The sequence below is a fragment of the Aythya ferina genome, assembly GCF_964211825.1.
Source record: "Aythya ferina genome assembly, chromosome: 29".
Lineage (NCBI taxonomy): Eukaryota > Metazoa > Chordata > Aves > Anseriformes > Anatidae > Aythya > Aythya ferina.
This window is the reverse complement of record NC_140326.1, coordinates 714,871-732,852: the sequence shown is the minus strand read 5'-3', so window position 1 is coordinate 732,852 and position 17,982 is coordinate 714,871. Positions and strand designations below refer to the sequence as shown.

General features: G+C 61.1%; 1 protein-coding gene across 1 annotated transcript in view; it reads right to left on the bottom strand.

The window, feature by feature from the left end:
* The window catches only part of GATAD2B (GATA zinc finger domain containing 2B), a 36,117-nt gene that overhangs the window by 13,798 nt on the left and 4,337 nt on the right, over positions 1 to 17,982 (bottom strand). The window contains exon 2 of the mRNA XM_084500398.1: positions 1,207 to 1,536. Within this exon, the coding sequence (XP_084356524.1) occupies positions 1,207 to 1,535 (329 nt within the window). The 5' untranslated portion in view covers position 1,536. The remainder of the gene's footprint in view (positions 1 to 1,206; positions 1,537 to 17,982) is intronic.

The following is a 17,982-nucleotide window of genomic DNA, read 5'->3' as shown; positions in this document are numbered from 1 at the left end:
CACAGAGCTGCACAAAGGCCCTGGCACAGCGGCACGGCGAGGGGCAGGAGCCGCAGTTGTGCTGAATCACGAGCTGGTGCCTTCCCAGAGGGGCAACGGGAGGCTGGGAACACACTGTGATGGCTCCGTGTGGCCTGGCACCGGGGGAGGCAGCCAGGAGGATCCGCAGGAACCCGGCTCCCAGCCCACGGTCGCCACGCTGCTGGCCCCTGGACTACGTGGCCGTGGCTGTGGCTGTGCCCGGGGATCACCGCCTCCTTCAGCCACGTTTCACGACACAAGGCCGGCTCCGAGCAGGGCGCAGGCACCTTCAGGCACCCCGAGAGCATCGCGGGAAGGTCGCGGCTCCGGGTGCTTCCCTACAGCAGGACTCCTCCGCCCTGCCCCTCTGCCTGCTCGCCAAGCTCGGTACCCAAAGCGAGCCAGAACTCGGAACCGCTGCCTTTGGTTTGATCTCCCCAGTGACACCGAGCCAGGGACTGTGACAGGCTCCGCGTGCGACCCCCTCGGCAGAGCCCAGCTGCAGGTGCTGGCTGCGGAAATTGAGCTGCCGGAGTTCCCCCCCTGATAAAAATCAGGTGGGAGCGCCGTGCACAGGCAGGATGCAAACGCAGAGCACACGAGGAATGCCCAAGAGCTGGCAGAAAGCGGGCACGGCTCCCCAGCACCCGGCCGCCTGCCTCTCCTGAGCAGTCCTGGCTCAGCAGCAAGAAGCAAACGCCTCTGGCCCCGGTCACAGCCCAGCCAGGGCCAGGTTTGAGAGCGAGATCCGTGCCCTTACATCGGATTTGGCCTGCAGCTACACGAAGGGCTTTTGCTGACACTTCTGGGGACGCTAATTAGAAGTCCCAAGAGAATCGAAGCCCCCTGCCTTCGTGCACGCCAGCAGTCTGCTTCTAAGGCACCCAGCTTGTAATGCTGAGCACAGGGACAGAGGGAGCAACGCAATCTGTCTGGTGTTGGGGGCAACAGGGAGGACAGCAGAGGTAAAAGCAAGAAAGGAACAGCGCTGAACGCTTCCAGAGAAGCTCTGCTGGGAGAGCAGCGCAGGCTCTGCTCCTCGGCGTTCAGCCAGAGGCACCCCGCAGGCACCACAGCGCCGGGAACCCCCCGAGCCCCAGGACCACGAAATGCCCGTTCAGTTCACACCTGGCAGCGCTGGGTTCGCGAGAGGCAAGCTACCGAGGCGAGCCGCTGGGCACCTACCTTCTCCTCGCGCTCATATCCACCGGCTCGTCGTTAATGTTCTCCTTCCCCGGCCTCCCTGCAGTCCTGCCATCCCCATGGGGCCTGAGGCTCCCATTCAGCTTTTCCTCGTAGACTTTCACACCGTCCTGCTTCACCGGGAGCTCGTGGGGCACCTCGATGCCCGAGAGGTCCTTCCTCTTCAGCAGTGCCAGCATCTTCAGGCGCTCCATCGCCTCGTGTCCCTCCATCTTCAGCCTCTTGGCCAGGACATCGTCCCGATCATCCGCTTGGTCCAAGCTCCGCTTCAAGAGGTTGAGGCGCAGCGCGTCCTCCGTCATCCTGTCCATCCTGCGGGGCAGAGGTTGACATAAGGACAGGGTCAGCACCGCGCCAAACGGAGCGAGGCTGCGGCAGGCTCAGCTCGAGCACGGAGCCCGGCGAGCGAGCGGCTCCGCGCGGGGCATTTCCCCCGGGCTCCGACCTCCCACGCGCCGGCGTGCGGGAACCTGCCGGCAGCGGCACGCCGCCCGCTTTCATCCCCGGCCCCAACCGGCCCGACGGGGAGTTTCCCGAGCGGGGAACCGCGCACACCTGAAGGACGAGAGCCCCCCGAGAGCGGCGGCACGGTCCCGCACGCGGCACGGACGCCGGCTGCGTGCCGCGGGCTCGGCTTGGAGCGAGGCAGAGGCACGAGGCTGTCGGTACAAACAGCACGGCGTTTCTGAGCTTTTTTCCCATTGAATAAAGAAAATTGGTGTTTTTTTTTTTTTTTGTTTTGTTTTGTTTTCCGCAGGCCCAAGCGAGGCCCTGCTGGGCCCACCGGGGTCTCGCGAGCACGGCGCAGGCGCACCCGGCGCCATCCCCGCCCGCGCTGCTCCTCTCCTTCCCCTGCCGCTCGCCCGCCTCTCCTCCAGGTGCACAAACAGCCCGTGGCAAACAGCTGCAGCCAAAAGGGGAAGGAGCCGCAGAGCTCTCCCGGCCTGATCTCTCTGCTCCCAGGCTGATAAGAGAGCAGCTACCAGCAGAGCCCGGGCGGCTCCACCTGAAGGCGAGGCCAGACCAGCTCGGCGAGGTCCTTCCCCAGCGGCAGGCAGGGGACGGGGGCCAGGAGCGAAACGGGAGCACCGCGGGCAGGGTCTGCAGGAGAGCCCACAGCTGGCATCCCCTCCGCCTGCCGGCAGCGCGTGGGGGCACCCGGGGAAGGAAAGGCAAAGGAGAACGCAGCAGAAAAACGCTCGGCAGGAGGATAAGGAGAGGAAAAAGAGCAGAGCTGCCCCCCTGGATGGATTCTCCTGCGCGAGGCCACGAGCACGGCGCAGAGGAACCAGACATTTCGAGGTCTTCAGGAAAACCCCCGGTGGTTTGGGGCTGCTGCAGCACGGCGCCAAGGCGGTCACACAGAGCACAAGAGATTACTTCGGGTGCTTCGTTTCACTGCCACTGCTTCGTTAGGGGTGCCTGCGTGCCCTGAGCAGGGAGACGAGGGCAAAGCACCCGCAGCTCCGGCACCGCGGCTCCTACTCCCCCTGCTAAGGCGGAGCTCGCGCAGCCCTGCCTAAATCTGGCTGCGAGTCCCTCACGAGATAAAGCCTCGCAGAGCCAAATCTCTGCCAGGAAAATGTTGTTCTGGCTCGGCTCTCAATCCCCTCTAATTACACATCTTCCCAAGTACAGCTGTCACACGAGTTCAGCTCCAGCAGCGAGGCGGCAATGTGGGTGCAAGGGGACGAAGCGCTCGGGGAAGCCTCGCTGTAAAAAGGGGCACAGCCACCAGGGGGGAAATCTAGGCACTGAAAGGCACGAAAAGAAAGCAAACCAAGGCACTAAACCAAAGGCAAGGCACTAAAACAAGCCTCTGTGGCACAGCTCCGGCCCCGGACAGGCTGCCACGTTCAGGGTGAGCACCTCAGGCTTCTTTCTGCTCGCCAGTCTCGTCTCCATGCAGGAAAATTCCCGTCTGCGGTAACCAAATATAGAAAGGCAAGCAGAGACAAGCTCAGGAAGGGCTTTGGAAGGCGCAGGAGCTGCAGCTCTCCGCCCCCGGCCCTACCAAGTGACCCCAGGTTAAATCCAAGCCGAGAGAGGCGGGGGGTGAGGCGAGACACCACAGCACGGCGCGGAGCCTCACCGCACCCCACGCCACTGCTGGGAAGCCACCCGGCTGGGACGCGGCAATGCCGGGGCGTGCGTGGCTCTGCTGCACGCAGTGCTCGCGGCCAGGAGCCCACAAGACAAGGGCTGGGGTGCTGAGAGGCAGCGCTTGCCCCCGGAGGAGCCTCGAGGGTGAATTCCACAAGCGTCCCCAGCCCCCGGCACCCACCCTGCAGGTTGGGCCCGCCTGGGGAGCCCTCGCGGAACGAGCTCGAAGTCGGGCTGGAAGCGGAGCAGCCCCACAGGGTGCTTGAAAGCCCAGGCAGACGCCAGCTGGACTACTAAGCGACCCGAAGCACTTCCCCTGAGTTACGTCTCGGTGCTCAAAATCCTCGCACCGCTTCCCGCACGCGGGTATTTCAGTATTTCACGCCGTGCGTCCTGACACCAAGACGGACGCGGCCGTAATGTCACCATCAAACAGAAAAATGAAACAACCCCGGGCACACCAAGGAGACGCGGGCTCCCTGAGCGCACAGCGGGCTTCTCCTGGGCTTCAGAAGGGGAGGGAGATGGGCCCGTGCAAGGAAAACCACCGGGACACGGTGAAAAGTTTTGGGGTGCCCTCCCCTTCGAGATAAGCAGCTTCGGTCCGAGAAGCAAAGGAGAAGCGCCGTTATCGGGCCCAGGTACCACAGCGGTGTAAGCCCTTCAAGAGGCTTTCCAGGCTCAGCAAGGGGCACTTTCAGGCAGACTCAATAAAAATGAAATCAGGCTTCAGGTTCGCTATTGAACGGGGCCCTTCAGCTGCAAGGAGGGGGCAGGGGAGGGGAGAAGCTGCAGCCTGCCCGGGAGCTGCGAGCACCGAGAGGGGCCGCTCCGTCCCAAACCAGCAGAAACAAGCAGGAATCCCTCAAACCGCCGGTTATTTAGCGAGTCTGAAGGTCAGACAGTCAGGAACCTCGGTGCCAGCCTGCTCTGTGTCAGCGTAACCCCAGCGAGAACAGAGATTAAAGCTCTGCGGCTCGAGCTGGGAGTTGCGCGGGCTCAAGGACCGGCTGCTGAGCGTCGCCTCGGTGTCAGGGAGCGCAGACGAGGCAGGAGCGGCTTTCCCCCCGTTCCCAATCCCAGTCACCTTCCAGCAGCAGCCAGGTGGGCAATAACCAGGAGCACAGGACCGGGACCAGCACCCGAAAGGGCAGGCGGAGAGCAGCGGGCATCGCCCCCACCGGGGCCGGACCGCAGGTGGCTCGGCCTCGCCTCCTGCCGCCCACGCCGCCGAGATCTCGCGCAGCCCGGCGAGCAGGCTCCCCATTTCACTTCCCTAAAGGAACTTTATTTAACCGAGAGAACAACAACCAAAAAAAAAAAAAAAGAAAAAGAAAAAAAGAAACAAAATTCTCAAATGGTGGCAAAATCCCCTCAGGGGAAACAAAAGAGCCATAAAACTTGTTTTGTTTCTGACTCGATGCAGGCTGTAATTATCTCCAATTGCACCTCCGTAGGTGAGCGAGCTACTGGCTGCCTCACGCAGCCGGTGCCGGTTTGGGCCCAACGCTCAGCAGCCACGAGGATGAAGAGGAGGAAGAGGAGGCCAGAAGCCAAGGCAGGATGATGCCCTGCTCCTGCCCTGCTCCTCGATGCCCTGCTCCTGCTCCTGCCCCTCTCCCCGCAGCGGTTCGGTGCCGAGGCGCGGCGCAGCTTCCCGCTGTCCAGGGAAGGGGCAGGGATGCTCTGAGCACACCCCGGTGCTGAGCGCAGGCGCGGCGCAGAGGCCAGCAGGCAGCCTGCAGATGCCGGGGTCATTCAGCCGAAGTTCGGCGCAGTCAGGGGCACGCCAGGCGTGAGCTGCTTCGGCATCATGTGCCGCTCGCTGCGTGCCTCTGGCTCGAGGCGGTTTCGCTTCTCTGGTGCTAGAAAGACAGGTTTTCCATTCCCAGACAAACAAAGCAGCGGCCCAGTTTTCCATTTACATTTGATAGAGCACCCACAAGTGCACACACCGTGTAAAAATACAACACGGCGCTATTTTAGAAGCTGGAACAAGCGAGTGCAGCTGAAAAAATTAATGGCATACCGGAGAAGCGAGTATGTCGAGGAACGAGATAGAGCCACTTCTAACCACAGCCTGCCCAGACAGCGATCATCCCGAGATTCACCTGGGGAAAATGAGGCAGAACTACACCGATTTGGCAGCATCAGAAAAAGTCGGATTCCACCTGATTTTATTGGGGGCGGCTGCGGGAGATCGCAGCCCCCTCCGTGTCTTCCTCCCGGGTCCCTTGGCTTTGTCAGCCCACCCCTGGGTGCTCCTCCAGTCCTCCGGGACCAACCGCGTCGTCCAGCCACCCTGCCCAGCCTCAAGGCCCCTACTCCTAATTGAGGGGCTGCAATGAGCAGGCTGGAAGGAAGCAGGGGGTGTCCTGGGTGTCCCCACGCAGCCGAGTACCAGTGGCCCCTAGGAGAGGCCTTACAAAGCGATCACCTCCTGCCCTCTCCAAGCACCAGCCCGCTCCTCGCCGAGCACAGAGGGAGGCTGCAGGAGGCACAAAGCCTCCAGACGGTGCCTCCGCACACGATCCCGGCCGGGAGGTGCCACCTGCACTTCTCCTTCCCTGCAGGAGCCCAAGAGATGCCCGAGGCCAAGGCCACGACATCTGGGAGCCCCCCAGCAGCACGGGCACCACTGGTGGAGCCTCCAGCTCCTGGTCCTGAGCTCCCCAACCTCTCCCAGCCTCAGAGGCCTGGCTCAGCCGGGACGGGACACGCTGCACTGCTCCATCCCCAGCCTGGGCACAGCAGAAAGTTTCCTCTTTCCCTCTGTTACAGCTCTGCCACGAGGAATCTCTGAGCCACCTCCGAGCGAGCGCTGCGGCGTGGTGCAGGGTGCTCCCAGGCTCTCCTGGCAGCCCTCCCCGGGCCTTCCTGCCGGGCTGTTTGTGCTGGCCGCTGCCACGGGCATCCGAGGCAAGATGGACTCTGCAACAAACCTCTGCTGACATTTCTTACAGGGAAAAACTTCCCCGGAAAAACTTCCCCATGGGCCCAGCCACACAAGCTCCCACCTGGCCACTTCCACCTCTCCCGGCAGCACGGGGAGCACCGCGGGCAGAGCCGGAGCTTCCTGCACCGAGGCACGAACCAGGAGCACGAAAAGAGAATAAAAAGTCTAAAAGCAGAACCCGGAGCTGGCCCTCGCACTGCTCCTCGTGAAGCCGCCCGTCTTCTGCAAAGGAGAACGGCGAGGCCCAGGCACTGCACCGGGCACCGCGAGCGCAAGAAGCATCGCAGAGCGAAGCGCAATGCTCCGAGTGGGGAGCTCACGGGGAGATCTGCTTCCTTCACCACCTCTAGAAGCAGCAGGAACGGGCAGGATTCACGGGGCAGCTCCGGGCAGTGCTGCTCGCACCGAGGCCGCAGCACCAAGCGCCAACCTTTCGGCCCGAGCCTGCTTTGGGGTGCAACGCTCCCCAGCCCTCAGCGGCTCCTGGAAGCACGCGGGGTCGCTCGGTGCTCGCAGGGAGCACAAAAGCAGCGGCAAGGAAGGGGCTGTGCGTGGATTTATCTACAGCTGGGGCTCGGACAGAAAGCCAGCAGGAATCCCAGGCTGCTGGCAGCGCCCTGGGACCGACCCGCCGGCCGTCACCACGCGATGCTCAGGCACAGCGGGCACCAAAAATGTCATGGCAGAGAGGGTGCACACGTGGACGGAGCACACGCAGCGATGGGAGCACATACAGGAGAGAAAAGCCTCTCTGTGACAAGCGGGTCACCGAGCTCGAGCCCTGGGAGAACAGGAGGAGGAATTGATGAGAAGGGAGCTTGCAGTGCCGAGGTGAGGGGCAGCTCAGCGCAGCCCTTCGCGCGGGCGATCCGAACGCCGAGCTGCAGCAGCGAAGGCCGCCTGCCCGCGCCGGGAGCGAGGCCGCCGAGCCCCACAGCAGGAGGCTGGGAGCACCCCGAGCACCCCGAGCAGGACACCCTGGGGAGCTGCTGCATCCCTGCTCCTGCTGAGCGCAGCACAAGAACAGCAACAGCACCCAAACCCCCGGCTGCGGGATGTCCAGCAGGCCCAGCAAGGCAGAGCAGGGAGAGAGCAGCTTCCAGCCACCAGCAGCAGCACGAAGCCCCCCAGCCCTTCGGTCCCCGACAGGCACAGCAGCGAACGAGGCCAGAGCATCTGAACGCAGAACTTTCCCCTCCCGTGCTGCCCCAGGGAAGCCTCACGGTGCTGCAGGCTGGCTCCCTCCTGCCATCGAGCACCAGGCTTGGCCAAAACTCAACGCCCCGGTGCTGCTTCCAGCCTCAGCCCCGATTTCACACGAGGTTTTGCCCCCGGCGGGCACCACAGAACCGAACGGACGCCACCCCTCCAGGACGAGGACCTGCAGATGCGACACGTGCCCACGCTCAGAAGTCCCAATAAATAAAACCCAGGGGAGAGCAGACGCTTCAAACGCGATGCAGAAACGTTTGGAGCCACTTCAGTTCAACCAAGCGAACGCGTTGGGTTACCGGGACGAGCACGGTGGCAACGGGGAGGGTCTGGGGCAGCACCGGGACCCGCACGGAGAGGACAACACCGCGCCGGCACCGCAGGGCGCGTACCCACAGCAGCACCCAGCACCCGCGGGGCTTTTGGAAGCCGGCGTTCGACCCCGGCACCGCGACGCTCCTCGGCCGGGGAGGAGCCGGTGCCAAAAGCGCCGCCACCGTCGCGGTACCTGGTGGAGCCGACGGAGTGAAAGCTGCCGAATCCTCGGCCGGTCCCCGAGGGCTCCCCGCGGCAGGAGGGGGATTGGGGCACGCCGAGGCAGCACTCGAGGTCCGGCTCACCTGCGCGCGCTGCGCTCTCGCCGCTCACAATCCACTTTGGCGCATCTGGACTCCGCCAGCGCCGCCGCAGGCTCGCCAACAGCACGAGCCCACACGGAAAGGGTTTGGAGCGGTTCGGCCGCTCGCCCCCGACCCGCTGGGGTGAAGAAGCGGCCCCGCGTGGGGAGGAAACCGTCCGTCTGGGGGCTCACGAGAGCCTGCCCTACGCAACGCGAGCGGCGTCTTAACTTCCATCTAGACTGAGCACAAACCAACATCGATGTCGTAAAATGCATTTCCACACAGCACACACAAAATGGCTGGCTCCCAAGACGAGCATTTCCATACAATACTATAAAAAGGGTAATAACCTAAAAAGGTAATTATGACTTAACGGCGAGGCAGGCTGAGGAGAGATCTGCGAGAAGACGGATTAAAAAAAAAAAAAAAAAGAAAGAAAAAACACACACACAAAAAAACGCTATCAAATAAAAAAACATGCTGCTCTTTGAATCCTGATGCTGCAGATTGCAAGTTGTCAAGAAATACTACGCTCAGCTCGGGTTATTGTGCAAGCTGCAGGGAGAAATCCTACGCTACAGCTGTGTGGAGGAATTTCATGCAGGTAAGAAAGAAAATATGTAGGCCTATCACAAAGATTTTATCAAGAACAGAGCATGCACGAGTCTTTAAAGAAACACACGATCCGAAATGCCCCCTGAACAAAGAGAAAAGAGCTGACAGATTCTTTAAAAATTCACCGTGTGTAAAAGTCATTCATAAATCGGGGGGTTAAGCCAGGCTCCTCCGCCGCTACTCAGACGCACGAGAGCGAAATAATAATAATAATAATAATAAAAAAAAAAAGACAAAGAAAACATTCCGGCAGACAAACCGTAGGGCTCGCTCTCCACAGGACCGGGGAGCTGTCTCTCGGTTGCAGCAGACCATAAATTCTTCCAGGCAGCTCGGCGCAAACTCGTTAAACAGTTCCGCCGCTTCCCTCCCTACCCCGCTCTCGGGATCTCGGGACCGGAGCCGCCGCCAGCGCTCGCGGCGAGACCACGGCGAGGCTCCGGGGGCTCCGCTCCTGCCCCATTCCCTTCCCCTGCCGGACCGGGGGGGCTGCGAGGAGAAAGCCAAGCCCCAAAAGCGAGCGGGAGGCGGCGCGGCGGCACGGCAGTGCCTGCGCTCACCGAGCCAGCAGCGAGCGAAGGGCAGCGGGAGATGGAAGCCGTGGGGGCAGAGGGGAAGGCGCGGGGGGCTCCCTGCGCTGCCCTCCGCCCTCCCCAAGTTTTGGGGTGTAGCCAAGTTGGTTCAGGAGCGAGCTCCGCGCCGGGAAGCCCTCGGGGAAGCGAGGCCACTGCCATCCGAGCGGCGCCCCACAAAAACATTTCCAGGTTGTGGCACATGGAAAGCGGGGAGGGGGGGGGGAGGAGAAAAATAAAATAAAAAGCTGCTTTTCACCCCCCACCCCCTTCTCCTAAAGCGCTGCCAAAAATGAGATGGAATGAAAAGGCTCAGGGGGAATCGGGGCTGGGCGCCCCCCACCCCGGCCACCGCCGTCCTCCTCGGGGCGAGGAGCGAGGTGGGGGGGGGACACGAGGGGCTCGGGGAGCGCTGCGGGCGCTGCGCTGCGCCTCTCCTCCCCTCGGGCAGGCCGAGCAGCTCGGCGGGGATGACGCAGGCTGCCGGGCCTTATATAACGGGCACGGCCCGGGACTTCCTCGACTGCCACCGGGGCCGCCTTTGTGCGCGGGGCGGCCGCGGGGCCGGGGCTGGCGAGGGGCCACGGCGCCCGTCAGGCAGGGGGGGACGCGCCGCAGACAAAAGGAATCCCCCCCTTTTTTTTCTTTTTTTTTTTTTTTTCTTTTTTTTGGGAATTTATTTATTTATTGGAGGAGCTCAAATAGCGCCGGGGCTCCGTTTTTAAAGCCCCCCAAGGAGCCGTGCCCCACGGAGGGAGGGCAGGGTTGGGGCGCTGCAGCCGAAGAGCGGCGCGGGGAGGAAGGAGCCTGGGGAGAGGTGGGATTTTTGGGGGTTTTTTTTTTTGGGGGTGGGGGGGGGAAAGGGAAGGGACCGGCTCCAACCGCGAATCCAAGCAACAGTGCCAGTTTTCTCCTGAAAATATTCTGTAAAGGCATCGCATCCAGCTGCCAAACTCACGTTTTTGGGTTTTTGGTATTTTTTTTTCTAAAAAAAAGGAAAAAAAAAAAAAAGCAGATCTGATAATCCATAAAGAGCCTTTTGTCTGTTCAAAAAAAAAAATAAAAAATGAAAAAAAAGGACAGTCTAAAGAATACTTACAGGTACAATATTCCTGCTGCCTCCTCTAGTTGTCAAGAAAATTAGAGACAGGGAGGAAAGAAGGGGGGAAAAGCGAGCCAGCGAGCGGGGAAGGCAGGGTGGGAAGGGGGAGGGAGAGGAAGAGGCAGCTTTTTTTTGCCGAGGAGCCCTCTCCGAAGAGCATGGGCGGCCCCGCGTGCCATCCCCCTCCAGGGACCTGCAGAAACCCTGTCTCAAAACGGGCACTTCCCTGCCAATCATGCGCCGTACTGTTATATTAAACAAAAGAAAAGGGGGATGCTTACTTTTACCCATGATGCCTCGCGGGGCAGGGAAAAAGGAAAAAAAAAAAAAAAAAAAAAAAAAGAAAGAAAAAAAAATAAAAAACCAGTTGCAGCCGGTTTGTAACCTCAGGACATGGAATTATCTCTTAATTTTTTTTTTTTTTTTTTTTTTAAAGTCGTTTGCGGTATAAAAGTCAGTTGGCTGCGCCCCCCCCCCTCCCCTCCCGCCCCCTCCCCGGCCGCCAGCAGCCCCTGGCTCCCGGCCCAACTTTGTCTTCATTCATGAGAGCTCCTCTCCTCCTCTCCTCCTTCTCCTCCTCTCCTCCTTCTCCTCCTTCTCCTCCGCCGTGATTTTAACCGCTTCGCGCCCGCCGCCGCCGCCACCGCTCCCCCGGGGCCCTCGCGCCCAGTGCCCCTCTCCGGGGAGCTCGGGGGCACCCGGGGACGCGGCCGCTTCAGCCCCCTCCGGCCCTCGGGGCGGCGAGGCCCGGGGGGCTCGAGGCCACGGGGGTTGGTGGCCAAAGGGACTCGAGGCCCAGGGGTTCGAGGCCAAGGGGACTCGAGGCCGCCAGGTCGTGGTTTCACCCAGCAAGTTCGGGTGCTCCCCGCGCCCCCCAATGGGTGTGAGACCCCCACAGCACGTGCCCGGTCCTCTCTGTCCCCAGTCCTCTCCGTGCCCCACCTGCGATGCCCCAACCACCCCAAAGAGCCCATCCGTCACCCGTGCCATCTCGCAATCCCCAGGTCCCCGCACGGGGTCTCGCCCCCATGGGTTTATGGAGCCCCCCGAGGCTATGCCATGGGGGCTCGGCTCTACACCCCATGGCTCTAGGAAGGGGGAGCCCCGCTACGAGGCCAACCACGACTAAAAAACGCCGGGAAGGAGGCGGACGGCACCGGGGATGGGCAGAGGATCGGGCACGGCTTCATCAAATCCAGAGGCACGAGCGCAGGCGGCGAAGGACGAGCACGGGGGCAGGGAGCAACCACCAGCCCGTGGGGACATCGCCACCACCACGGCTCGCTCGAGGGCACGGAGGAAGGCACTGAGGTCCCTCGGAGCCACACACCAGCCTCATCTGGCCACCGAGCACCCGCCAGCCCCAGCGGCACGGCTGTTCCCAGCGGGTGGTGGCGGGGAGCTGCGCCCTACGGGGACCCAACCATGTCCTGCGGGGCGAGAAGGGGAAGGCGGGTGCCCCGAGCCCAGCTCTCACCCTGCACGCCTTCACACCGACCCTTCGGCCCTCGCCGAAGCAAGCAGCAAGGATCTGCTGAGGCTGGGGCCTCGGTAAGGAATTAGGAGCACCCAGCGCACCCAGCAGCTCCTCTGGAAGCAACACGGACAGAAACCATTCCCCTCGGTCCAGGTCCCGCTCTGTCGAGGTCGCCGGCTTTTGTACAACGCCCGACGAGGTTTTGAGCTCAGAAGCCAGACCCGGTACACTCCTGCACACCGACAGCAGGAACAGAAGCCGTGGCCCCGCGCCTCTGCAAGCCGGAATGGAGAGCGAGAGAGATGAAGAGCCCGGCGTGAACGTGAGGCAGAGCCAGGCCCCTGAGGCTCACCGAGCGCAAACATCTACTTGGACGGGTCCAGAAATCGGCTAAAAGCAGCTCTGGGGCAGATTTTTAAGCGCCCACCTCGTTGCAGGGCACGGGGCAGGGACCCGCCGAGGACCGCGCGCGTTACCGAGGGGCTGAAATAGCTCCTGAGCCGGGACCCTCCATTTTGGGCTGCAGATTGCAAAACGGCGCTAATCAAAGGTTAACGAGAGCGCCGGAGCAAATTTGAGGAGACTTCCTGCGTGTCATTAGCATTAGCACTGCACCTCGTGGATTCGTGGAGCAGGCAGCAGTGACCGCCGCACGGATGACATCTTTGTCAAGCCCAGGTTGCGCTGCTTTTACACGCGGAAAGCACGATCAAATCATCCCCTAAAAATAAACCCATTCCGGAGCGCACAAATAACCATGGCATCTGCGATACCCAGCCACTATCGGCTGCTTCGTCAACCCAAGGGCTGCAGAGGAGCTGGTAATTAAAGCAGAGCTTCCACGCCACGCTCAGCGCCGGTACTATCTGAGCTCGCCTTTATTAGATAAAACGGAACAATTTAGTTTACAAAGGGGGAAATAACTAATTAGGCTTTAATTACATGGTAGTTACCAGAGATTTATAAACTAATGAGGTGGTTGTCGGGGCCCCCCTCAGATTTATTTTTCGGGTGGTGCTCGCTCGAAGCGCGCGGGCCGAGCGCAGGGCAGCACCAAGCTCCTTCGGTGGCTTTCTCTGCCCGCAGCTCTTTCGTTTTTTTTTTTCCTTTTTTCCATTTTTTAGCACCGCTTCGCCCTTTTCCGAGCTCCTCACCTCCCTCCAGACCTTTCAGCGCTGTTTTAAGGCGCGAGGAGATGGGGCAGAGATCAAGCAGCTTCCCACAGCCGAGGGGCGGCCGGGACGCCTCGCATCCCTCCTCCCGCCCCGTCCTTTATCGCGCGGCCGCGAGGCTTCTGAGAGATCTTTATGGCCAGGATGGGGAAAGGTACGGGTACAACATCACTGGACTATTCATTTAATTGAATTTTAGGGTCCTTTCATAAGGACCCATCCTCCGGGTGCTTCTATTTCCAGCATGAAAAGGCCTTTGACTAAATCTGCAAAAGTGCCAACAATAGCTGCTTTTATGCCGCTCCGTCTCCGAACCCAATTCATTATCTGCAGGTGATCCACGGCTGAGAAATCTCGCCCGCTCCCCGCCGGCTCTGCCGGGTGATTAGCCCAGAAGTCGCCGGCTCCTCTTCATTTACGCTTTCGCCGCGATTCTTGCAGGAGGGCCACAAAGGAGGGGTGGCAGGGGGCTGCGGCGCGACGAGCCTCGACGTTTTCCGAGGCAGCTCGTCGGGGAGGTAAGAGAGAGGTGGCCGAGCGGAGAAGTGCCATGCGGTCACCCGGAGTTAATTTACGGGGACTCGGCCTTGGGCAGGGACTGGATGAAACCTTCCAGGGGCCTGGCAGGGCCCTGCACCCGCAGAGGGGCAGGGCGAGGGCTGGTGGCAGCCCAGAAGCACTGGGGATGCCGCCAGGACCCTGGCTTAGGAGGCAGGAGCAGAGGTGGAGGAGAAAAAGCTTCTGTTACAGCAACTGGAGCGAATTTGAAATTCAGTCCTGCCACAGACACAAGCTGGGGCTGGGAATTAAGAAGGAATCAAGTCAGTGGCTCAAAACAAGGCACAGGGCCACCAACAGACCGCTCCTCGCGCTGGATCTCCGGGCGATCAGGACCCAGCCGTGCCCTGGTGCTGCTGGCATCTGGAACTGATGCATCTGGGCACAGCCCTCCCCTCGTGGCTTTTCGGAAGGAAAACCCTGCTCCAGCAGGCTGCCAGCACAGCGCTGCTCCGCGTCGTGGCCAGGGACGTGGAAGGGCCCCGCGGGACGTCCTGCAGCAGCGGGCACGGGGCGCAATCCCCCAGCCTCGTCCCCCCCTCACTGCTTGCTCCCCACCTGCGCTCGCCCTGGGTCGTAAATCTGCCGCCCGAGCTGCCTCTTCCCTTCCAAAACAGAGGGACCCCGGAGCAAATCCCTTCCTCGTCGTGTTCCTTGGCCGTTTTTCCTTCCCTCTCATTAACTAATAGCAACCAGATGATCGTCACCAGCACGATGCAGCTTCAGACTCGCGCCGAGGACCCTGAGAAACGTTTTGGTGAAACTGGAACACAATTACACGAGGAAAGGAGTGATTTGATTTTTTTTTTTTTTTTTTTTTTTTAAGAGACCTAAATTGCCATTCAAGATAACTTCAAAGCCTGCCAACCTCAACGCGAAGGAACTGGTTAAGTGGAAACAAGGCTCCCAGCAAGCTTACAGGGAGCAGAACAATGTTCAACAGGAAAAGAGGGCGAGCACAGCCCCAGCAGAACCCAGAGTCACTTTGTTTTCTGTGGGCTAGGCACAACCCGCATGGCACCACCGCTTTGCAGCCCAGGTTTGGGGCAGTCTCCTCTGAAATGACCGATTCTCTCCGAAACGCCACACAACCAAGGCTGAACCGAGTCCTTTAACCTGCTCAGAGCTGTCCAGCTCACCGGGGCGAGCTCCCCTCGCCCTGTGGCTTGTCACATCCATGGCAATTCCGGCAGCCCGGTGGCAGCGAGGACAACACGGAGGGGCTGCCCCGTAACGTCTCCATCACGGTGGGACCCCAGAGGTCCCATTTCCATCCCCGCCACAGCGCATGGGGATCCAACCACATCCACCAGCTGCCGGCCTCCAAGCACCGCTGGTTTCAGCAGGGCTCAGCGCTCAAACCCTCCCCTGGTGAGCCCACGCCAAGGGCCTGGGCACGTAGTGGCCAGAAGGACCCCAAAACCCTCCTCGGGGCTGGCCCTAAGACCCCCTCAGGGCCTTACAACAGCTTCCTGACTGCTGCTCGCTCTGATTTACCCAACCACTCGCCCCGATTTACCCAACCCCGATGGAAGCGCGCTGCCCGAACACAGCCGAACATTTGGGAACAGCTGGGCCACGGAAATGAGTTCAGGGCCCCATCTTCTGCCAAAGCCACAAGCAGGGCTGGGGGCACAGGGGTCCCCGTGGCACACGGCGCTGCCACCGAGCCGGGGCCACCCCGAGCACTGCCGCACGGCCGCCGGTTTGGTGGAGCTGTGGCAGGGAGCACAAGAAGAAGCCACTGAAGGGCCGGAGCAGAATCACACTGCGCTGGTAGGTATTTAAAGCTGTCGAGTCTCCAAGATTAAATTAGAATCAGGGAACTTTAATAACGAGCAAGTTGAGGAGTGATTCATAGAAGGGGAAAGTGCGTTAGGTTTGGCCGCGTGCAGCAGCAAGGGACCAGTCCCAAGCAACCATTTTGAAACTCTCCAGAAGTCTGCATCTGTCTGATTGATTTCCTTTCACTCAAAAGTTCCTTTCTAAAACCAGAGATCTAGAGAGCCTCGTCTCCCTGCTGCTTACAGAGGTGAGCGAGGCCGTGCTCAGGTGCTTTTTGGGTAGCCCTGGCTGCGCCCTGTGCTGCCACCAGCCTGGGAAGCGCAGCAGGAGCCACGGGGCAGCTCCGCAGCCAGGACAGAGGGAGAAGGATCCATGTTTAGCCAAAATTTCAACACTTGGACCCAGAAACCCGCTCTGGCTAAGCAGCAGGTCCCGCTGCTGACAGGGAAGGCGGCTCTCCCACCAAATATTGGAGATCTCTGCCGAAAGCGCCGGATTGCCAGGGCGTGAGGCACGGAGGCACCGCCGGCATCTGTCGCTGTCAGCCTTCGCCGTTTGTTTCTGGGTATCCGTGTGCAGCTCCCAACGACGGCCCCAGAACACGAAGCAGAAGTAGAGAAGATCCATTTGGCAATGGAAAAGAGTTTAAATGAAAAGCCGGGATGATAAAACCCCCCGAAACACTGCGATTGGCAGCACGTACAGGGCCTTCGAGGTGATGTCCCGTCTCCTCCCTGCCTCGACTGCTCTCAGCAGCACGGAGTTTCAGTTCTTTTGTCTTTCCGGAGTCTAAGTCAATTTTATTCTACTCAAACAGCGACTCTGCTGCAGACAAAAGGAGAAATGGAGACCCACTGCAGTGAAACAAGTTTTATAATTCATTAGAGTGAATTATCTTTCCTCTCGTACAAACTGCGTTAGGCGGCTGGGGGAAGAAAAAAAAAAAAGAGGAGCCGCGCAAACTGTTAAAGCCAGAACTTGTCAGCAGCGAAGATCTCGGCTGCGGGAGGATCTCAGGTTATCCATCTCACTTAACGTCTCCCGAACCCGAGACGCGATGGCAGGGGAGCGCCGAGCAAGATCTCACGTTCGCTCTGCACGCAGGATGGTAACGAGCGGGAGGAGGACGGGGAGCGGGAGCTGGCTCGAGCTCCGAAGCGCTCCCACCAGGCCCGACAGTTTGGGGGAAAAAGCGTCAACTTTAGTCTCAGGCAAGAGGCGTTTTAAGCACGGCGAGAACACGTCCTCCCTCCTCGCCGCCGAGCCGAGAGCTCGAAGGAGCTCGCTCCCATCTGCTGCATGGCTCAACTGGAAGGTTCTCGGGTGAAACAGGGAGGAGAAGAGGGGCGAGGAAGAGCCCGGCGAGGAAGAGCTGGCCCCTCTCCTCCGCAGCCCCATTTTGGAGGCTGGGGAAGGCACCATGCAGAGGCAGCGCGTGCCGAGGGCTTCTTCTGTTCCCTTCTGCCGCCAATTGGCAAAAATTTGGCTCCGTGCAGGTCTGGTGATAAAGATGCTATCGGAGCCCGGGATCCCAAAGCAGAGCTTCGGCTGGAGCCAAGGGCAGCGTTTCAGTGTTGTGTCTTCGTGCCCCGAGCTGCCCTGCTCCGAGATAAGCATGGGCAGAGCCCTGCGCCGCCAGTCCATGAGAGGGGAGACGAGCAGCAGGCAGCGGGGCCGAGACAGCAGCCGGGTTCTGGTCGGGTCTGCTTCCAAAAAAACGCGATTCCTGCCTTCGTTTTCCCAAATCCGGTGACGGTGAGGCCTGAGCCCAGGCTCCGATGCAAAACCCTCAAAACCGAGGGGCTGCAGGCGCTGGGGGCTCACCCCCGCCTCACAACTCGCCCCAGGAGCCTGAGCCCGGCAGCGATGCCACCACCACCCTCGCGGGGTCACAGGCACGGGGCAGCCCGGGGCAGGGCCGAGCAGGACCACGAGGAGCTGCCGCCCCCCTGCCCCCGGCTGCAGGCGCTGCTCTTCTGCCGCCGGTGCCCAGGAGGCAGCAGCGCGGGGCCGGAGGCAGGAGGGAGGCTCCCACGGCGCGTGCGCCAGGCACCCCACCTACGGCCCGGCGCATTTGCATATTCAGCAGCAGCAGCAGCGATGTTTGCCTTTCAAGAAAAAGGCAGGAAAAACGCACGCAGGAGAAAGAGCTGCTGTGAGGACGCCAACTGCTGCCACGCCAACCCAGAGCCGCGAGGAAACGCGCGGCCGAGGGCAGCTGCTCCCCGGGCACCCTGATGCCACCGCGCCTCTCCTCCGTCCCCGCCGCTCTCAGCGCGGCCTGGAGCCCTCATTCCTCCGTCTTCCATCACAATCCTGGCGGTGTCTCAATGCCTTTCTGCCTCTCACGACTCTCCCGGCCACCCCGGCACCTCGAGGAGCCAGGCCGGGCTCAGCGCCGCCGCCGTAGCGCTCGCCAGCCTCCCGCCTAGCACTGTGCCCCCCAGATGGGACAATTGCAGCGTTCGGCCCCAAAATAGGTGCTCAAACCTAGCCACCAGCACCCAAAAGCCCCACTAAAAGCCCGTGAAGCCATCCCGGCGTGCGGAGCTTGGCACCACCTACCTGGGAACGCCGCCGCCGGAC